At 38.0% G+C, this 22187-nt stretch overlaps 3 protein-coding genes across 8 annotated transcripts; all 3 read right to left on the minus strand.

Moving 5' to 3' along the window:
- Window positions 1-1770: 1770 nt before the first annotated feature.
- abhd10b (abhydrolase domain containing 10, depalmitoylase b) lies at window positions 1771-6612 on the minus strand. Of its 2 annotated transcripts, none has more exons than XM_079805568.1 (5): window positions 6490-6612; window positions 5457-5640; window positions 4491-4602; window positions 2518-2655; window positions 1771-2417 (listed from the first exon to the last, which is right to left on the minus strand). In XM_079805568.1, exons 1-5 carry the CDS (start codon window positions 6581-6583, stop codon window positions 2076-2078), a joined length of 870 nt encoding a protein of 289 aa, XP_079661694.1. In that variant the 5' UTR covers window positions 6584-6612; the 3' UTR covers window positions 1771-2075. The 2 variants fall into 2 exon arrangements, with proteins under 2 accessions (XP_079661694.1, XP_079661693.1); XM_079805567.1 differs by having other exon boundaries at window positions 2518-2670.
- Window positions 6613-7255: 643 nt separating this feature from the next.
- acot9.2 (acyl-CoA thioesterase 9, tandem duplicate 2) lies at window positions 7256-15597 on the minus strand. Of its 4 annotated transcripts, none has more exons than XM_079806124.1 (16): window positions 15507-15597; window positions 15252-15304; window positions 15025-15131; window positions 13615-13660; window positions 13331-13501; window positions 13155-13192; window positions 11735-11818; window positions 11183-11286; window positions 11014-11087; window positions 10864-10931; window positions 10649-10760; window positions 10467-10557; window positions 8450-8535; window positions 8280-8367; window positions 8058-8208; window positions 7256-7872 (listed from the first exon to the last, which is right to left on the minus strand). In XM_079806124.1, exons 2-16 carry the CDS (start codon window positions 15263-15265, stop codon window positions 7811-7813), a joined length of 1296 nt encoding a protein of 431 aa, XP_079662250.1. In that variant the 5' UTR covers window positions 15266-15304; window positions 15507-15597; the 3' UTR covers window positions 7256-7810. The 4 variants fall into 4 exon arrangements, with proteins under 4 accessions (XP_079662250.1, XP_079662252.1, XP_079662249.1 ...); XM_079806126.1 differs by having other exon boundaries at window positions 15025-15113; window positions 15507-15543; XM_079806123.1 differs by having other exon boundaries at window positions 15252-15564.
- Window positions 15598-15719: 122 nt separating this feature from the next.
- Window positions 15720-22162, minus strand: acot9.1 (acyl-CoA thioesterase 9, tandem duplicate 1). Of its 2 annotated transcripts, XM_079806121.1 has the most exons (16): window positions 21683-22120; window positions 21387-21475; window positions 21133-21159; window positions 20034-20079; window positions 19767-19937; window positions 19602-19639; window positions 18547-18630; window positions 18364-18467; window positions 18206-18279; window positions 18054-18121; window positions 17853-17964; window positions 17670-17760; window positions 17486-17571; window positions 17318-17405; window positions 17084-17234; window positions 15720-16936 (listed from the first exon to the last, which is right to left on the minus strand). In XM_079806121.1, exons 1-16 carry the CDS (start codon window positions 21694-21696, stop codon window positions 16875-16877), a joined length of 1305 nt encoding a protein of 434 aa, XP_079662247.1. In that variant the 5' UTR covers window positions 21697-22120; the 3' UTR covers window positions 15720-16874. The 2 variants fall into 2 exon arrangements, with proteins under 2 accessions (XP_079662247.1, XP_079662248.1); XM_079806122.1 differs by lacking the exon at window positions 21133-21159 and having other exon boundaries at window positions 21683-22162.
- Window positions 22163-22187: the final 25 nt, after the last annotated feature.

Here is a 22187-nt window from a genome sequence, read left to right on the forward strand (position 1 = left end):
ACACGCCAAAAAAAAAGTCGGGGACAAGATTTGAAAAGTCTAAGTGGTCGTAAAAAAAAAAATAGTCAGACTGAGGACCTTCGGGTCAAAAATGACCCCCATAGGAAATGAATGGGAAATTGGCAAAAATATGAAAATAGAGTTTTTTGTGCATACAATCTACAAATAAGCCAGGATGCAGAAAAAAAGGACTCAACAGTGAAGGGGTGAATCTCTAAAACATCAGGAGTGCAAAACAGACAAAAAAACTCACACACACAAAAACACAATTAGCTCGTTCATTTGTGTGTGCGTGTGTTTTTGTGTGTATAAGTGTGTGTGTGTGAGGTTTTTTTTTTACGACCACTTAGATTTTTCAAATCCTGTCCCCAATTTTTTTGGGTGTTCATATACCAAGTACCAATAAAGTCACCAAGTTTCGGACCATTCCGATGAAGCTACAATTTTTTTTATAAAACGCAAGATCCACTATAGTGGTAAAAATGAGCTATTGCGTGATAAAAATGCTCAATGTGTCCACTGGATGGCACCGATCTCATTTAAAAAAATTGCTTTCATGAGGCCTAGGCTTGACTCTAAAATGAAATACAGCTTTAATAAAAAAATTTTTTTTAATTATATATATATATATATATATATATTTTTTTTTTTTTTCTTCTCTTTTTTTTATTATATTCAATGGGGAAAAATGGGTCATAATTATTGCATAAATATTAATTATAAATCATAAAATTATCTCAAAACACCAAAAAAGAGAGAAAAAATATTATTGAACAAAAATATATTTCATTGATTTTAACCAAATCTTTTTTATCTTAATCCCGCCCTCCGGGTAATTTTTGACCTGAATGTCCTGAGTGTGACCCATAAATGAATTACCCCAGAGGGTTAAAAAGAAAATTCTGGGTTACAGTGACGTATAATGGAAATTAATAGGGCCAGTTCGTAAACTTTAAAATACTCACTGTTTCAATATTACAATTTTTATTGTCATTTTGGTGTTTATGGCATTGTGTTGTCATTGCATACAACTTTTCCATCTTGTGACTAGATGCAAAAAATTATGTTAGTGGACGAGAGAAAAAAAAACTTTGCAAAGTTGTATGCAATGACACACAATGCCATAACGCCCAAAACACCAAAATTATGTAAACAGCTCAAATACACAAAATCTAACAGAAGTGAAGAACATTTTAATTACTTTTTTTTTTTTAAATACTATGACCGGATCCACTGTTTTAATCAATGGATCAGATGAAATTCATTTTAAAATGATGTGCGGTCAACTGAGATTAAAGGGACAGTTCACCCAAAAACTGAGTTTTTTTCATTACTTCCTCACCCTCAAGTTGTCCCAGACCTGTATTAGTTTAGTTTTTCTGCTGAACACAAACATATATATATTTAAAAAAAATGTTGGTAACCAGACAGTTGACGGCACCCATTGACTATGGAAGAAGACCACTCGGCCGCAACCTAATGGCGGGACTCGCTCAGACAAGACATCGGCAGAGACTGGATGGGTCTGCCCAGGGACCGAAAAGCCTGGCAAAGTTGTTGTGGCCTGCGTCGAAAGGCCGAAATACAGGCCGATTGAAAGACTATGGAAGTCAATGGGTGCCGTCAACTGCCTGATTACCAATTTTTTTTGTGTTCAGCAGAAGAAAGAACCAACATGTTTTCATGTTTGGGTGAACTACCCCTTTAACTTCCCCTGAGACTGGAATATTCTTCAAAGGAATTAAAGGAATACAGGAAACACTGATATTTACATCAAAATACCGTGTATTGGTATACAGAGGCTTTATTTCCATAAAACAGTTTGAAAATGGTTAAAAAAGGCACAGGAGATCAAGACAAACCTTGTGCTAGAAAAACAGCAGCTTTACCTTAAAGGTTTTTATGGCACAGCATTGCACTGAGTAAACATGTAAAAGAAAGATTTTGTCCTCCCACAGTTCACTCTTTCCATTGTTCTTGTCTTGCAAGACAAAACAGGAAGCGGGTGTTTGGCAAAAGCAAGTGGGAGACGGTCTTAAGGCTAGTTGCTTGGTAACCTGATCCCAAACGGTGGCTCACACCATGGTGGTAAGTTTGTCTATGAGGTCATCGATGGTGTAGACAATGAGCTTGATGTCATCTTTTTCAGCCATACGGTGCTGGCCGTGGCGCCGTAGAATGATGTCCACGTCGGGGCTCAGCACATGCTCGGCCACTTGCATGGAGATGTGCCAGGGCACGTCCTCGTCTTTCAGGCCGTGAATGAGACGAACAGGGCAGGTGATGGGGATGGGGCTCTGTAGGATGCAGTGGTTCTCCGCCTCACGCAGGAAGTCTATACTCACAGTGTACATGCCCTCTTCGTTATTTTTTGTGGGGATCGTCCATGAACCCTTGTCCTCGCACTCTTTTCTCACCTGAATAACATCAACAATATCAACACCCCAACATTTCAGACATTTAATGTGATGTTTTTTGAACACGAAAACATGTCAAACTACTTCAGTTGCATCTCACCTCTATAGGAAGTGTCTTAAAGGCACTAACGAAATGATCTGCAGCTGTGGAAATGCCCACCAATGCCTTTGTCTTCTCTGGGCGAGCAATAGCAGCCAAAAGCATCAGCCAGCCACCCATACTGGAGCCAACAAGAATCTTAGAGACAACAAACTACAGTACTTACAGTCGAAACTAGAGTTCAATGCCATAATTAAAGACATTAGTGACCTCTAGTGGTCACTCTTTAAAATGAATTAAGAATTAAAGGGATAGTTCACCGAAAAATGAAAACAAACCCATGATTTACTCATCCTCAAGCCATCCTAGGTGTATATGGCATCCTTCTTTCAGACATATACAATCAGAGTTATATTAAAAAATATCCTGACTTTTCCAAGCTTTATAATAGCAGTGAATGGGGGGATGAGATTTTGAAGGCCAAAAAAGTGCAATCCATCCTAGGGATCGACCGATATGGATTTTTTAGTGCCGATGCCGATACCGATTTTTTTTCATCAGCCTTAGCCGATGACCGATACGGGCTGCCGATTTTCTTGAGCCGATATTTGGAGCCGATACTGCTTTTGCTCCCTCAATTTACAACATAAAATGACACAATGATCATGATGATAACAATTTAAAATTTACCAATTTACAAATAGTAAAAACAGGTGAGGCAGAACAAGAAAAAAAAGAGTTCAATGGTAAAAAAAAATTAATTCTGAAAATAAATATTTAAGCATAAATAAAATAATTACACTATTGCACATAGTATCAACAAGCAAGCAGCATAAAGTGCACACTGACTGTACTACTTAATTTTAAAACTATTTACAACCTAGTAATTTAATGGTTACACTCTAAGAAATGCTAGGTTAAAAATAACCCAAGTTGGGTTGAATATGGACTAACCCAGCAATGTTTTGACCCAGCGGTTGGGTTAAATGTTTGCTTAAAACAACCCAATTGCTGGGTTAAAACAACCCAATTGATAGGTTAGTCCATTTTCAACCCAACTTGGGTTATTTTTTACCCAGCATTTTTTAGAGTGTAGGTGCACTTAACTTAATCTCTTGTAGAGCAACACCAGCGGTAATTCAGGAAAAAAATCTCCCAATGCTCCACATGAAACTTCAGTCTTTCGACCTTTTACCATCGTGTCAATTCTCAATTGATTTTGATTAATATGCAGAGGCAGAGCAAGAGAGTTTGAAGACGGTGAGAGCTGCCTGTGGACGCCTGTCTGTAAATAGTGCAGGGAAAAAAATATCGGCGAACGCAGCAGCCTTGTATCGGCCGATGCCGATACATGTAAAAATCGCAAATATTGGCCCAATATATCGGCCTGCCGATATATCAGTCTAACACCATCCATCATAAAACTAAACCATACGGGTTCAGTATGTTAATAAAGGCCTTCTGAAGTGAATCAATGTCCGTGTGCAAGAAAAAATATATACCTAGGATGGCTTGAGGATGAGTAAATCATGGGATAATTTTAATTTTTTGGGTGAACTATCCCTTTAAGGCAAAACACTGGGCATGATTATTTCAAAATGGAAAATAACAGATGTATTTCAATTTATAGAAATTAGTTAATTTAATTTTTTTTTTAAAAGTCTTCTAAAAAATGCAAAAGTTGCTAATTTCTCAGCTGGTCCTAATTACTGACTCATGTCTAATGGGGCAGTTGTGGCCTAATGGTTAGAGAGTCAAGTTCGATTCTCAATATTAGCAGGAAACACTGAGGTGCCCATGAGCAAGGCACCTAAACCCCAATCGCCACAGTGAATGGCTGCTCACTGCTCCAGATGCGCGTCTCCACGGTTTGCAGTGTGTGTGTGTTCACTATTGACTACTCCTATAATGTATGTGCACTAATTTGGATGGGTTAAATGCAGAGAACAAATTCCAAGTATGGGTTAACATACTGGGTCTTCATGTCACTTCAATGTTTAGAGATAGCATCAAGAAAATCTTTGTAGCCTTACCTGAGGACCTTCAGCAAGTTCATCTAACATGAACAGGACGTCTTTTTTCCAAGTTCCAATGGTGCCTTCTGAAAAAACACCTTCAGAAGCTCCATGACCAGAGTAATCAAACCTGTAAATCCACGTAAAATGATTTGAGTTGTGTGTGAACTTTCACCTAGAGGAATTCAACAGTTTTTCATTTCATCCAAATTATGCAACATGTAAAAGAGGGGTCCACAATTTTTAAACATCTTTTGCAGTCAGACTACCTAATTTTTTTGAACACATGTTTCTTCATAATGTCATGGTGTAAACAACAAACTTATTTATGGTGAGCCATGCAGGACTTCTCCAATCATTTAGTCCGTTTAAACGCCGCCCCTGCAAGGTCGCATTCATCTGACTCCACTTTTGAGTGCAACGACCATGCCAAACTTGAATCAACAACCTTTGCATTCCTGTCCAAATGTTTTTTTTTCCGATAATCCATTACACTCAGATGCACATCACAATACAGAAGAAAAGATCTGTCACTACTTTTGTTTCATCGTGACTTTAATTGTTTTATCACAAATTATATTAGCATAATAATTTGATCTGAAAAATGTAATATGAATATTGAATTCAGAAAGAATATGAAATACAGAATGCCTTAGTATTTGACTTGGGCTGCAAGAACTGAAAAAAAAAATATGTATAATCTGATGATCATGTTCTCTTGCATGATTTGAGAATGAGCCATTGAGACTTGTGCTTCAAAGAAAACAAATCTGACCATCTGTACAAAAGGTCACATGATCAATGGCACAAATGTACTTAATTGATTAGTGACCTTGAAATAGAACAGAATGTTAAGTTTTACATTATAACATTTCTGTTTTGTTTTATTTTTCTAAATTCTAAAGCAGTATGTTATTATTATTATTCACATGAAGTCTCAGACCTTTTTGCACATATTTGTGATTGTGAATATCAGACACAAACCTCAGGTAGCCATGGCCTAGAGATCTGCAGAACTCCTCCATGGCCTCAGCCTTCTGTCCACTCATGTTGGATCCATATCCAGGCAGGAACACAACACCAGGACTCTTTCCCTTCACTCTACGATAGGCCAGCTTTGGTTGATCTGGCCGTGATATGTACTGTACCGTAGATTTCTGTCTAACTCCTGCAAATAAACACAAAAGTATGTGCCTTAAGAGTTCATAAATCTACATTTTGTGACCTTTCAAAAGTTTAGGGTCAGTGAGATTTAAGACTGCATTTATTTGGTAAAAAATTCAGTAAATATCAGCAAAATATTATTACAATTTAAAACTGTTTTCTAGTTCAATATAGTTTAAAATTAGTGCTGTCAAATTGAGTAATTGTATCTAACATAAAAGGTTGTCTATATATATATTGTGTTCATAGTATACACACACACACACACACATATATATATATATATACACACACACACACACACACACACACACACACACACACACACACACACACACACACACACACACACACACACACACACACACACACACACACACACACACACACAGTCATTACTCCAGTGTCACATGATCCTTCAGAAATTCTGCTGATTTGTTGCTCAAGAAACATTTTTTATTATTATTATCAATGTTGAAAACCGTTAATGCTGCTTAATATTTTTGTGTAAAACATTTTTTTAAAGGAATGAAGTTAAGGAAGTTTCAAAAGAAAAGCCTTGATTGACATAGAATAGTCTTTGAGAGGAATCTTATGGCCCATCATTGTTTGACTTTTAACTTTTTGAAGAAGTAGAATAGATTAAATTATATAAACATTGAAGACTTTTAGTTGAAGCACACACTTTTACAGTTTTAAAGGTTAAATATCACTCTATAATGTAAAGTTATGCAGCGAGTTCCACTCCCCCAAGGCGTCCTGATACCACACCCCCTTAATTTGTCTAGTTTGTAACAAGCGTAGTTTGCTTGTTTTATACCTAATTGTAGCTTGTTAGTTTAGTAGTACGAACCCTCCAAAACCTTCGGTCTGACAACGCGGACAGCTCCATTGCCCGAATTCAGCAAAAGTCCTCTCCAACAATGCTTCAGCACCACCGCTGCCATGCCGTCTCAACACCACCCACCGCAGAAATAACGCGAGAATATCTGGGTTGCCATGTTTTAAACGCATATGAAATCCCCCATTGCAAACCTTTACGGTGTTGCCAAATACACTGTAAATTGCAATTTTTATTTTTTAAAACTAAACCCTTGTGCATCCTTATGGACATTTTTGTCTTTTTCAGTTTTGTTTTTTGATAATTTTGCCTGTGATAATGCCAATTGCATACATTTTGGCACATGGAATTTTACTATTTCACTCCATTTCCTTTAACAAATCTGTTTTGTACTAGGTACACAAAATAGTTCCACTTAGGACCTTTTGGACAAAAATGTCCCAATTGAAATCCATTAAAATGCCATTTTAATCCCAGCGCCATATAACTATAAAATTATGCAATCTTTGTTAATAGGTTTCAAAAAGTAAAGTTTTAATATTTATAAAGTTTGACCAGATGGTGCCCTTTTTTCAGGTTTGACCTATAAGGCAAATACTCACTTTATTCCTGGTTTCTGCTTATGCATATTATAGAGCCAATCGGATACATTATGCAGAGTGTGGTTTGAATGTCTATAATAAAAACAATTGCGTGATGACTAATGGGGAAGATTTGGCACTGCGCCCAAACAAAATCTTACTGAAAGCTTATTTTTTGAGACATCAACCTCAAATTTGGAACACAACTTGTTTAGATTTATTTCTAGCAGTTTTAGAGTTCAACAGGTTTCATAAAATATATATTTTATATAAAATAATGTTCATAAATCACTTTCATAAACCTCTATAAAAAAAAAATGGTTTCACTTTTTTAAATTTTAAACACTTTAAAATGAGACCAAACTTAAGTCTGTGCTGACAGTAAGTACAGGAAAGTAAGCGATTTCGGATGCAGCCAATGTCTGAGTATGTATGACAAAATGACGGATAACAAGGATTATCAGCGCAGCTAGTTGGACGGTTGTTTTTGTATCACACATTGTACAGTCAGCGAGTTATTCACAATTATATCTCACCTTTTTAACAACATGTCATTAAAAATGCTTCAGAAAATTATAAACAAACATTAAATTAGAGATTGCTGAATTTATTAAATACTTGCATGTAACAGCTGTAGAGTAGACATTTAGAAAAAAAAGCAGACTTTACATACACACACTCATTTAACTGTAGTGATGGATGTTGGTGAAGCATTATCATGTATTTCATCCCATCAGCACATCCCATAATCCTCAACTCTGGTTCCTCATCGTCTCATCAAAGTGCCTCTTTCCATCCAGGTACAGCATAGACTCTGAAGATGACAAATGATTTGTTGCAAATAATATTTTAAATGGAAAATACAATATTATTGTCTGTATAAATCTTCTCTACACACTGGCCTTGCTATATTTTATTACATAAAATATTGTAATTAAAAATAATTAGAAATATATTTATTTATAATAAAATAATTTATGTAAATAAAATATTTTTCACCTCCATAGCTCTGTGGTACAACAGCTGGGACATCCTTCTCAACACGAAAAGTGAAGTGAAACACATTGGTGGTGCTGTGCTGCCGGGTCAATGGGTCAAGCACCTCTGTGTGAATCCTGACCTGGATGTGCATCCCTTCTGTGTAACAAACCTGATTAAGACATCACAGTGTTGTTAGTGTGAATGATATTTAAATAAGCTGAAACAGCAAAAGTTACCAACCTGAGAAGACAGCATGAGCAAGGATCCGATTTCTACTGGCTTCCGAAATAAGATGTCATCTACAGCCACCACGGTTGGTCTGCATCCACTGAAAGACACAAATACAGCCATGTGAAGAGTGAATAACATTTTCACAGGAAATATTCAACATGTTGTTGTTTTCCTCTTACGCAAATGCACAAGCATTGGCCCGGCCAAGCTCATAGGCCTTTCTCATCAGAAAACCACCAAATATCCGGTTGAAGATATTTCTTTCCTGTACAAATAACAAATTCAATTCACATATATAAATAATATTTAAAAGGTCCCCTATTATGATTTTTTGTATATTACCATTCATGTAGTGTGTAATATAGCGGTTTGTGAATGTAAAAGGTCTGCAAAATTTCATAAATCAAAACGCATGATAAATGGAGTTATTGTCGCCAAAAATAACTGATTCTGAACTGCCTGAAACGAGTCCTCAGTAATTCCAGTCTTACTTCCTCTATGAACCTACACCGATCAGGCATAACATTATGACCTAATATTGAGTCATGGACTCCACTAGACCCCTGAAGGTGTGCTGTGGTATTTGGCACCAATATGTGAGCAGCAGATCCTTTAAGTCTTGTAAGTTGCGAGGTGGGGCCTGCATGGATCAGACTTGTTTGTTCAGCACATCCCACTGATGCTCGATTGGATTGAGATCTGGGGAATTTGGAGGCCAAGTCAACACCTCAAACTCATTGTTGTGCTCCTCACTGTTCTTGAACCATTTTTGCTTTGTGGCAGGGCGCATTATCCTGCTGAAAGAGGTCACAGCCACCAGGGAATACTGTTTCCATGAAAGGGTGTACATGGTCTGCAACAATGCTTAGGTAGTAGGTGCTACGTGTCAAAGTAACATCCACATGGATGGCAGGACCCAAGGTTTCCCAGCAGAACATTGCACAAAGCATCACACTGCCTCCGCCAGCTTGCCTTCTTCCCATAAGTGCATCCTGGTGCCATGCGTTCCCTAAGTAAGCAACGCACACGCCATCCACATGATGTAAAAGAAAATGTGATTCATCAGACCAGGCCACCTTCTTTCATTGCTCACGTTGTCCAGTTCTGATGCTCACGTGCCCACTGTTGCCGTTTTCAGCAGTGGACAGGGGTCAGCATGGGCACCCTGACTGGTCTGCAGCTATGCAGCCCCATACGCAACAAACTGTGATGCACTGTGTATTCTGACACCTTTCTATCAGAACCAGAATTAACTTCTTGAGCAATTTGAGCTACAGTAGCTCGTCTGTTTAATTGGACCACACAGGCCAGCCTGTACTCCCCACGTGCATCAGTGAGCCTTGGCCACCTATGACCCTGTCGCCAGTTCACCACTGTTCCTTCCTTAGACCACTTTTGATAGATACTGACCACTGTAGACCGTGAACACCCTACAAGAGCTGCAGTTTTGGAGATGCTCTGACCCAGTCATCTAGCCATCACAATTTCCCCCTTGTCCAACTTGACTGCTTCTAAACACATAAACTTTGAGGACAAAATGTTCACTTGATGCCTATTATATCCCACCCACTAACAGGTGCTGTGATGAAGAGATAATCCGTGCTATTCACTTCACCTGTCAGTGGTCATAATGTCATGCCTGATCGGTGCATGTAGGTTTGCAACAAATTTGCATAATGCCTGCCTGTGGTCTTCATTGGCTGCCCGCGAACAACGTCTACTTTGACAAGCCCTCAAACACTGTAGTTGTAGCTGAGGCCTGGAAGAGAATTGGTTCATTGGTCAACATGTAGAGAAGAAATTGAATTGATACAACTGGAGGCTTCATTACTATTCATATCACTGCGTATACAAGAGCTGAAATTCTGATATGGTAATGGCCGTTTCGTTTCTGACTTGTGCTGTAAGTGGTAGACCAATAACGACAGACAGGGCCATCTGACTGATCAAAGTACAGGAGGCTCTCAGAAAGGAGGGGTTTAGAGAGACTGAATCCTTTATTGAACCATTTCAGACGATGTGAGAAAAGAGGTGATGCTGCAATGTATGAGAAAATTAAAGTGTCTTTTGTCCTTGGATGCATGTAAACCTATTGTAGGAGACCTCGAAACAAAACTAGGAACCGTTAAAATAGCACAATAGGGGGTCATTAAAAGTTATTTCAAGAAATGCATCTAAAAATACAGATTTTCTTGCCTGTGGATGGCAAATTTCAAGCCCTTTCAGTTTGGCATCTTCCATCCACACCGAATTTGGTGGTAGAATACGACTACGGAAACTCGCACGTCTACAGGAAACAAAGAAATCTTTTTAATTAATACCCATTGCGAAAATAAAGGCATAGAGAATTATATTTGTGTTTTGATAATAAATCTCACCGTGTGTCTAGAGTGTTGAGGAACAGGTTGTGAATGAGAGTCCTCTCCTCAGCTGTAGGGGCCACTTTAAGAAGAGAGGCTGTGCTCAGCTCCACACGCCGCTTCTTGTTAACTGATCAATATAAATTTGGTAATTAATTCAGAAGCCAAAACCAACTAAATTTTCAAACATCATTTTTTGAAGGCTTCTGGGTCGGAAATAAAAATGTACTCACTTTCACCCTGTCGAAAAATTGCCTCTTCATCCGGGCCCTCTGGTTTGAGTGGGTTTACAAAGGCTGCCCTAAGGAAAGAATATATGCATGAACTCACTGACACCGCATATCAATTTTTGACATGTTGATCGTATCATTGAGCTGTGATACCTTTTATTTTCAGGATCTCGAGCCACCATCACAAATGTGGCATCTAATACATCTGTGTACGCACCATCTTGGTACTGAGAAAAGTTCATTTTAGTTTGATACAAACTCTAATCATACTATAAAGTACACAGAGAATACATATTTACTAAAAAAAAAAGGAAAAAAATACCTGAGACATGAGCATTTTAGCTTCTATTGAGGTTTTGCCAACCCATGTCACGTGACCTGTGAACTTGATGTCACAGTCTGGGTAGATGATGTTTTGTCTCATGTCTGAGACATAGTAGCAATAGCATATGAATGAATTATTATTTATTAAAAAAAAGTATGAATACATGTATTTAATTTAACATTAAATCAACTTGAGTGGCAATACAATTAACTAGCTGTTTATGCTGGGCGAATATGATTTCACCAAGTACATGTTCCTTGATCAACATCTTTGTTAATCACATTCCAATCAACCAATCAGATTTGAGGGACAAGTTTACAGTTTATGTCAAGCTTAGGTATACAACTAGGTGCTTCTACGTCAGTGTTGTTCACCTATTATTTCCCTCTGATTTTAGGGGATAAGTTATGGGTAGGGTTTGGTTTAGGGGCACGGATAGGGTTAAGACTAAATATTCTGACAGAAATGCTGTTCCAGGATCAACAAAGATGGAACATGTACTTTGTGAAATCTGTATCTGCATCTGTGCGAATAAATGTGATGCAATACCGATCTTGTCCACTAGAGCGGTGACAATAGACAGTGGAGATTTTTGTAGCCCCTCATTCCATGTGTGAGAGTAACAGATGAGCACTAAGGAGACAAGAATGAGACAGCATGTGATACCCTATCTGTGTATGCGAGTTATTACAGCATACACTCACCTAAAGGATTATTAGGAACACCATACTAATACTGTGTTTGACCCCCTTTCGCCTTCAGAACTGCCTTAATTCTACGTGGCATACATATGGCCTAATTCTAATACCTACGTGGCATTGATTCAACAAGGTGCTGAAAGCATTCTTTAGAAATGTTGGCCCATATTGATAGGATAGCATCTTGCAGTTGATGGAGATTTGAAGTGAAGTGAACTGAATCCAGGGCACGAAGCTCCCGTTCCACCACATCCCAAAGATGCTCTATTGGGTTGAGATCTGGTGACTGTGGGGGCCATTTTAGTACAGTGAACTCATTGTCATGTTCAAGAAACCAATTTGAAATGATTCGAGCTTTGACATGGTGCATTATCCTGCTGGAAGTAGCCATCAGAGGATGGGTACATGGTGGTAATAAAGGGATGGACATGGTCAGAAACAATGTTCAGGTAGGCCGTGGCATTTAAACAATGCCCAATTGGCACTAAGGGGCCTAAAGTGTGCCAAGAAAACATCCCCCACACCATTACACCACCACCACCAGCCTGCACAGTGGTAACAAGGCATGATGGATCCACGTTCTCATTCTGTTTACGCCAAATTCTGACTCTACCATCTGAATGTCTCAACAGAAATCGAGACTCATCAGACCAGGCAACATTTTTCCAGTTTTCAACTGTCCAATTTTGGTGAGCTCGTGCAAATTGTAGCCTCTTTTTCCTATTTGTAGTGGAGATGAGTGGTACCCGGTGGGGTCTTCTGCTGTTGTAGCCCATCCGCCTCAAGGTTGTGCGTGTTGTGGCTTCACAAATGCTTTGCTGCATACCTCGGTTGTAACGAGTGGTTATTTCAGTCAAAGTTGCTCTTCTATCAGCTTGAATCAGTCGGCCCATTCTCCTCTGACCTCTAGCATCAACAAGGCATTTTCGCCCACAGGACTGCCGCATACTGGATGTTTTTCCCTTCTCACACCATTCTTTGTAAACCCTAGAAATGGTTGTGCGTGAAAATCCCAGTAACTGAGCAGATTGTGAAATACTCAGACCGGCCCGTCTGGCACCAACAACCATGCCACACTCAAAATTGCTTAAATCACCTTTCTTTTCCATTCTGACATTCAGTTTGGAGTTCAGGAGATTGTCTTGACCAGGACCACACCCCTAAATGCATTGAAGCCACTGCCATGTGATTGGTTGATTAGATAATTGCATTAATGAGAAATTGAACAGGTGTTCCTAATAATACTTTAGGTGAGTGTATATCTGTAGTACCTCCTAAACAGTCCAAGTCCTCCAAAATCCGACCAAACCTGTAGAGAAAAAAGCGGTGATCAGAAAAAGATATAATATACATAAAGATTCAAATCACACTTGGTGTTTTTTTGCATATACAAGCAACCAGCAACTAATAAGCATACTGCATGTGCATAGTGATGGTTTTTTAGTACCTGACAACGTTGTGAGAGTTGAGATATTTCTCTCTCAAGGCTGGCTGGGTACCCAGAGGAAGGTGAGCCTCGATTGCACTGTCTTTCATTGTCTTTGCAGGCAGTTCATCCTGACTCTGAGCAAGATACTGGCTTAGTGACGCACGCTCGGCCAATACTTGCTGATGGTCCCTGTATGTAATGGAGAAAATGCATGTTTGTCCAGCTGCATTTCGAACTGATTTGCTTATTTCAGCATACTGTGTGATGATTGCAATTGCAATAATGTTACATCAGTAACATACTGCCAGTTGGTAGATCCGCCGACTATCTCTCTCAGCCTGTTGCGAACTGTGAAAAAATAAAAAACATTAAAATGTATTTTAATAAGAGACATTGGTTAGCCTTTTTTGGTATTAGTGCCTTACACTAGAGTTGAATAATTTATGGCCAATATTATGACAATTGCATTATGTTGCCTGTTTTGTTGGTCAAAACTCTTGAAAATAAAGCTAAAGGGAAAAAATGCAGTTAATGGACACACATGGCAAAACAGGATGCAAAAGACAGGAATCAAAACAAGACTGCTTCAACAGGCTGCTAATTAAAGCCAAGGTATAAGGTCACGAAAGAGAAAGGCATTTCAAAAATGAAAAACATCACATGTACTAAGGACTACATGCATATGTATACCTTAAAATAACAGCAGGAGGCCAGCCGCATACAGAGAGAAAGATGCATTCAGAATGAATAAAAGGGAAAATATGCAGGGAAATGAAATTGTCTACATTGCAGAAAAAAGAGGGGGAAAATACAATTGTTGGTGGAAAAACATCAAAAGCCTAACCACACAGAAAAAAAGGTGTCAAAATTGTACCTTTAGGGGTACAACAGCTTGTCGCTGGGGCAGTACCCTTAAAAGGACATATTTGTACATTTTTTACCACAAAAAGATACATAGTATAATATATGTACTCTAATGTACTAATATGCACCTTTTAGGTGTAAAAAAAGGTACAAAGATGACCTTTTAATGGTACTGTCCCAGCGACAAGCTGTTGTACCTCTAAAGGTACAATTTTAACACCTTTTTTCTGTGTGCATTAGCAATGGATTTGATTAATTTTGTGATGTTTTGAGCCATTAGTTGTTTTGTCTCACTTTAAACCCTGTGTTGATGGATAAAATGACTGAAATATTCAAATTTCGAAATAAAATATTCAAATTATCACGTTGCCATCATCAGACTTTCACTGAACACTGTCTAACGTTAGCTCTTTATTTAATCTTTTTTTTTTTGTTAAATAATAAAGTAAAAAAAAAAGTACGGTAAACTTGCATACTTCTAAAAAATCTGCTATATATTTCTATTATAAAACATGTACATGTACTACATGTACAAAATGTACTAATACAAATCAGGGATGACTAGTGTGGTCACCGTGAAGTAAGACATTCTTGGATCAACATATTTTGTTGATCCTGGAACAACATTCCTGTCTGAAAATGTTGTCCTAACCCTACCCATAAAAACTCAGGGAAATGATGGGTGAATAACACTGACGTAGAAGCACCTAACCATGTTTGTAAGTCTGAACTTGACATAAACTGTGAACTTGTCACTCAAATGTGATGGTTGATTGGAATGTTGATCCTGGAACATGTTGTCCTTGGTGAAATGACGTTCACCGTCTAGTGTATTCCTGTTCAGTTACCTTCAACCATATCCGGTGCCTTTCCTTGACGTGATATTTGACCCATGGAAAACTTCCTGCACGTGAAGGACACTGCAGACTTCAGGACCCTAAATAAAATTAGTGAGCTGCCATGAAAAAAGAGGCATGAGGAGATCCGCAAAGGGTAAAGCCATGCATCAACGTAACAACGTAAGCAGAAACAAGTAGCCTAAATACGAGTAAGAAGTTACAGATGTAACACTCACCGTGGACACGACATGTTTTTGTTCTTCAGTCACCACTTTTAGAACAGCAGGAACTTTTTTCAAACAGATTAGTAGTTGCAGATATAGTTTTTCATTCACGATGGTAGGCTACTGTTTTTAATACCAACTTTTAACTAACAAACACACAACGATCCAGTTTAACGTAGTTACGCCCATAAATGTTTATGAAGTTTTAAAATAGATCAATGAGCGCTACTCAGTGTAACAATTTTCGCAGGAAAAAAAATTACTCACTGTCTCAACATGACCAAATATAATTCTGTCATGACGTAATGGCTGGCTATTTATCACTTGCAATTTCACGCGTTGGTCACTCGATGGCAGTAGCTGTACAGCGCTTTATCGTTCAGTAGCATTTTCCTGTTCATTTTTTGTAAACAAATAATGGAATTGTGCAAAAAAAAATTAAATGATACATTCACATGAGATAAAGACTCAAGTCATCAGTACCCCAATACAGTTGTATTTTATTTACATGGAGCGGGTCGCCTCAAGGGGACCATTATTGAGATCACATGACCGGCCAAATATTTTACTCTCTTCAGTAATCCACCTGTTATTGGACACTTTCGTTTATGGAATAAATTAATCAAGAGAACACATCTCTGAGATATAAGGCAATACAGATGTAGATAAACATATTTAAGGTTTTGTTATGTTACGACAGTCCATAAGAAACAAACATTTAACATACAAGTACATCAAATATTGATAAGTTTGAAAAATGACAATATGATGCTATATGTATTGTGAACGAAAACATTGGAAAGGCATGCATTCATTTGTCAGTATTTGGTCATTCTGGCACAGGTAGTGTGTACATGAAAGGCATCATGTTAACGTCCATATTAGATTTGTACATGTTAACTTATTACAGAGTCCATTACAGGGCCATACTAACATTTTTCACAAATTTCCATGGTTGTTTGTAGCATTTACAATCATAATACAGATTTTTTTAAATATTATTCAAATTGTCAGCCTTCTGAAATGTGCAGATTTAACGGCAAAACCTGATTCTTATACACACTGTGCTCTAGGACAGATGTGTAAGGTAAGGTTTTTGGAGTTATTTGATCTCCAGTTTAGGATCTTCTTGTTTCCTTTTCAAGGAAGGAAGACTGGATTTATTCTTAGAGTTTGTGCATACATCTCCTTTTCCAAGGGACCAGTTGTTCATAATTCACTCCGGCAGTGTTCAAATCAGTAACACTATAAAACAGGTCAATTGCACCTGTACAACCAAATCACTTGGTTGAAAAGTCTTTAAAGTCCTCTCTCCTTATAAATGTCATTGTAGTGCCAATAAAACATGGTGTTATAAGTTTCAATGACTAAACAGGAAGCAACAGTACAACAATTGAGATATGCCTGCATAAAAAAACCCTAAACAGACAATTTCCTAAAATGTCCTCTCCCAATGTAAGCTTAAAATTGTAAAATATTTTATTTTACATTAATGTAAAAATGCAGCGAGTAATAAAATATATAAATATAAATGAACAAAACAAATAATAAAAGCTGATTCCACACATACAAATTGTCATGTAAATACAGCGAGACCGTCACTGCAGATTTGGCAGGAATCTCATCCCATCTTGCTCAATTTTGGGTCCTTATCGTCTCATCAAAGTGCCTCTTTCCATCCAGGTAAAGCATAGATTCTGCAAATGACAACATTATCAAGTTACAAATAATTCTATTAAAATATAAATGTAACAATATTCGTATATAATACAAAATATAATATATATATATATATATATATATATATATATATATATATATATATATATATATATATATCTGACCTCCATAGCTCTGTGGTACAACAGCTGGGATATCCTTCTCAACACGAAAAGTGAAATGAAACACATTGGTGGTGCTGTGCTGCCGGGTCAATGGGTCAAGCACCTCTGTGTGTACCCTGACCTGGATGTGCATTCCTTCTGTGTAACAAACCTGACAGCAGAGTATTATCAACAATCTTAGACTGAAGTACGAAAAAGAGATACAAAACTAATGAAATTAAAGAACTTAGAAACCTGCGAGGAAAGCAATAGCAAAGAGCCAATTTCTACTGGCTTCCGAAATACAATGTCATCTACAGCCACCAGCGTGGGTCTGCATCCACTGAAAGACACAAATACAGCCATGTGAAGAAATGAAAGACTTTGAAATATTCAGTAAATAACAATGGGAAATCCTCTTACCCAAATGCACAAGCATTGGCCCAACCAAGCTCATAGGCCTTCCTCATCAAAAACCCACCAAATATCCGGTTAAAGATATTTCTTTCCTGTATAATGCAAATAATAAAGCAAATCATTAAAAACCATTACACCAAGGTTGCCTACTCATTTCATCAGTCAAGTATTGCAAAAAGTTTTTGCTCACTTGTGGGTGGCAAATCTCAAGCCCTTTCATTTTGGCATCTTCCATCCACATTGAGTTAGGCGGTAAAATCCGACCCCGAAAGCTAACAGTTCTATAGGGAAAAGGTAACTATTCTTGAAAAATGGCCATTAAAAAAAATAAAGGCATAGAGATTTATATTTGTGTATTGATAATAAATCTCACCGTGTGTCTAGAGTGTTGAGGAACAGGTTGTGAATGAGAGTCCTCTCCTCAGCTGTAGGGGCCACTTTAAGAAGAGAGGCTGTGCTCAGCTCCACACGCCGCTTCTTGTTAACTGATCAATATAAAGACCATCAGTCTTCCTCTATATGTTTCAAGTTGAAGTGGCAATTGTGATTGCAAACACACAAAAGTGCTACTCACTTTCACCCTGTTGAAAAATGGCCTCTTCTTCCGGTCCTTCTGGTATCAATGGGTTTATAAAAGCTGCCCTGGATAAACAGTACATAACCCATGCTTTAATTTGCAGACATAAATCATAAACATGTCGATGGTACCAAATTATTTAACATTACCTTTTGTTTTCAGGATCTCGAGCCACCATTACAAACGTGGCATCTAATACATCGGTGTAAGCCCCATTGTGATACTGAGAAAACAGTTCATTTTATTTTAATGAGCTTATGTGCAACATATACCATATATGTTTCATAAAAAAAGACTTTTTATTTACCTGAGACATGTGCATTTTAGCTTCTATTGAGGTTTTGCCAACCCATGTCACGTGACCTGTGAACTTGATGTCACAGTCTGGGTAGATTATGTTTTTTCTCATGTCTGTGAAACAAAAAAAATACTATTTAAACAAAACAAAAAGCCTTAAATTATTTATAAGACTTTATTCAAGAGGCAATACCGATCTTGTCCACTAGAGCGGTGACAATAGACAGTGGAGATCTTTTCAGCTCCTTATTCCATGTGTGAGAGTAACAGATGAGCACTAAGGAGAAAAGAATGAGACGGCATGTGATAAGACAGAGTGATTTAGTATCAGCCCATACAGCTGTGCTCATCTACAGCTCACTCTTAAAAATAAAGTTTCTGCAATGGCATCAATAGATGCTTTTTCACTGTTGGGCCAAACTATTCTTGTTTCTTAAAGGTGTCATGAACTGGTCTGAGGTCTACTTGACATTCGTGTGGTTTTTACATTCAAAAATATCATAATGAACAAGTAAAAGGCTATTTTCTGCCCTGGTTTTGAGCCTCTCTCAAGAAACGCTTGTTTTTTTTTGGGCACTGAAGACTTGGAAGTAAACGCCCACTGCTATGATTGGATAAGCTTTGCATATTTACTGAGTTTCGGCTCCCCCATGAGTACATGTGAGGGATTGTTTTGAAAGCGTGTGGGGAAACGTCAACCGGAATGATACGTCCCTCAGGGGTCGCAAAATGTCTTTATCAACGAACACAATGAACCGAACACGAACCGTGCAACACACACACACACACACACACACACACACACACACACACACACACACACACACACACACACACACACACACACACACACACACACACACACACACACACACACACACACACACACACACACACACACACACACACACACACACACACACACACACACACACACACACACACACACGTATGTTGCAGACAGCATGATCAAAACTTCTGCAATTTTATCTTTCCTTCAAATATCAAGTCAAGAGAGTGAACATCAAGAAAGGAATTTTATTTCACTATTTAAGATGATACTTTTAATCTTTCCATTGCACAAAAGTTTTATTTTTTATAGTGCCAATAGGTTCTTTAGATTATTAAAATGTTCACACTGAGACAAAATGGTTCTTTTAAGAACTGTTCACTGAAAGGTTCTTTTGGGGAACCATGGCATCACTGTGAAAACCCCCTTTTGTAACCTTTATATTTAAAATGTATTACCTGCTAAACTGTCCAAGTCCTCCAAAATCCTTCCAAACCTGTTGAGAAAAAGGCATTTGGGCAAATGTAAATGTACTCAGGTCAGAAAAGCATATTCAAAAAAGGTTGGTTGTCAAGTTGGTTATTATCTGAATGCCACTATTTTTATAACCTGTCTTTTAGTACCTGACACTGTTGTGATAGTTGAGATATTTCTCTCTCAAGGCAGGCTGGGTACCCAGAGGAAGGTGAGCCTCGATTGCACTGTCCTTCATTGTCTTTGCAGGCAGTTCATCCTGACTCTGAGCAAGATACTGGCTTAGTGACATACGCTCAGCTAATGCTTGCTTATGATCTCTGTACAATGCAATGGACAAAATAAAACATTTGATGTAAAGTGGTCACAAATAACAAAGACTTGTTCAATTCTGCAAAAGGAATAACATGACATACTTCCAGTTGGTAGATGCTCCAACTATCTCCCTCAGCCTGTTACGAACTGTGAAAATAAGGAGGAACAAAATGAAGCACTGTGACATCACATACTGTATATGTATTTAAAGGGTTAGTTCAACCAAAAATGAAAATTCTATCATTTATTACTCACCCTCATGTCGTTCCAAATCCGTAAGACCATCGTTCATTTTCGGAACACAAATTAAGATATTTTTGATGAAATCCGAGAGCTCTCTGACCCCTCCATAGACAGCAATTTAATTAACACTTTCAAGGCCCAGAAAGGTAAAGACATCGTTAAAATATTCCATGTGACTCCAGTGGTTCAGCCTTAATATTATGAAGCGTCGAGAATACTTTTTGTGCGCAAAAAACAAAAATAAAGATTTTATTCAACAATTTCTTCACGCCTGTGTCAGTCTCCAACTCAGTTTACGTTGGCCAGCTCCGGTCTCAGCATCACACACATGCGTCGTGGTGCTCACGTCAACAGCATAGGAGATTGACACAGATGTGAAGAAATTGTTGAATAAATTCATTATTTTTGTTTATTTTTTGCTCACAAACAGTATTCTCGACGCTTCATAAAATTAAGGCTGAACCACTGGAGTCACATGGACTATTTTACCTTTCTGGGCCTTGGAAGTGGTAATTAAATTGTTGTCTATGGAGGGGTCAGAAAGCTCTAAAAAAATATCTTCATTTGTGTTCCGAAGATGAACGAAGGTCTTACAGGTTTGGAACGACATGAAGTTGAGTAATTAATGACAGAATTTTCATTTTTGGGTGATAACCCTTTAATAGTAGTTTTGGATTGGAAAGCATAGCAGAGTCTGTATCATCAAATAACATAATATGGAGATAGAAAGTACTAGTGAGCAGAAAGAATGTATTAGAGAGGACCCAAGACTAGTCTGCATGAACAAGATGCTCACAGGGCGAAGGCATTTGAAAAGGAAAAACACTAGATGTCAAAGTACAAAGAACTACATGCAATGCACATGTACCACGAGATAACAGCAGGACAGTGTTTATTAAGCCACATGCGAAAGAGAGTCTGTGCATATCAAAGAGAGTAAATGTTCTTCAATTTTACCATTGCTCACAAGTAAAAATGTGTTTCCTGTAGAGACATAAAAATGGGTCAGGAACACCACACAGTGGGACACGTTATGATCCAAAAGAAAAAAAAGCCACATCAAAATCACCCCATTTGGGATCAATGTAGTTCAGCCTGATAACTAGCACACTCACTGACAATATTTAATTGATTGGGACTGACTAGGGTTTAAGGTTTAAAGTTTAAAGTGGTGGGTGGGTTGGGTGTAAACATTCTTTTTTCATAATTACCCTCAGCCATATCAGGTGCCTTCCCTTGTCGGCAAATGTGTCCCATGGAAAACCCTCTGCACATTAAGGACGATGCAGACTTCAAGACCCTTTACAGAAAGCAAAAAAAATGGAGAAAGCTGCCATTACTTCATATAATACTAATAGTAATGTCACAAAATAATGAAACCTTTAACAAAAGGACACTATGTTAAAAAGGCTCCCATTGAGAGACCAGACTAGTCTGGAATTCCTTACGCATGACTCACAAATAACGTGTACACAACAAATGAGTGACGCAAGATTGTAAAACTCACCGTGGGGAAAGCATCTTCCTTGTTCTTGGCTAACCACTTTATTGTATAACAGCATATAACGGCATATAACGTTACAACAGCGCACTTTTTGCAGAAATGACAGCTTTCTTGTGATTCTCACTTCCTGGTACGTAGGAGCGGCTAAACTACCGTAATTACCGTTTTAAAAGCGCATGAGGAATGCGTCTTCCTAAAGTACAACTTCTACCGTAATACTTTAGAAGTTTTCAAAGTACTCAACTATACATAAAAGTGTTGAACAACGTTCTTAAAACATTTGACATTAATTTACACATCTTCTAGATTATTCTAGAAAGAAATTTCCTTCCAACTAACGCAAATTCACTTGAAAACATACATTCCTACAGTGTTTTGATCCCACGGTTATATGGACCTGCATGAGCGAATTATAACGGTGCGTCATGGCGTTTCTCGAATGGACAACTGCTATTGGTCCGCAATCGGAGAAAACGTTATTATGGTAACCAGACCCCTCCCCCACCGG

This window comes from Gobio gobio (assembly GCF_949357685.1).
Source record: "Gobio gobio genome assembly, chromosome: 23".
NCBI lineage: Eukaryota > Metazoa > Chordata > Actinopteri > Cypriniformes > Gobionidae > Gobio > Gobio gobio.

Excerpts from the sequence above, each read along its gene's own strand:
- acot9.2 (XM_079806124.1), bottom strand. Across the intron at positions 11,287-11,734 it reads CGCTCTAGTGGACAAGATCG|ACATGAGACAAAACATCATC; the intron begins GTATTGCATCAC and ends ACTATGTCTCAG. Across the intron at positions 7,873-8,057 it reads TGTACCACAGAGCTATGGAG|AGTCTATGCTGTACCTGGAT; the intron begins GTGAAAAATATT and ends TGTCATCTTCAG.
- abhd10b (XM_079805567.1), bottom strand. The coding sequence starts at position 6,583 with ATGGCAGCGGTGGTGCTGAAGCATTGTTGGAGAGGACTTTTGCTGAAT. Across the intron at positions 4,603-5,456 it reads CTAGGCCATGGCTACCTGAG|GTTTGATTACTCTGGTCATG; the intron begins GTTTGTGTCTGA and ends GTGGATTTACAG. Across the intron at positions 2,671-4,490 it reads AACTTGCTGAAGGTCCTCAG|TTTGTTGTCTCTAAGATTCT; the intron begins GTAAGGCTACAA and ends TAAGTACTGTAG.
- acot9.1 (XM_079806121.1), bottom strand. Across the intron at positions 21,160-21,386 it reads GGCACCTGATATGGCTGAGG|GAAACACATTTTTACTTGTG; the intron begins GTAATTATGAAA and ends ATGTCTCTACAG. Across the intron at positions 17,761-17,852 it reads CTCAACACTCTAGACACACG|AACTGTTAGCTTTCGGGGTC; the intron begins GTGAGATTTATT and ends TTTTCCCTATAG.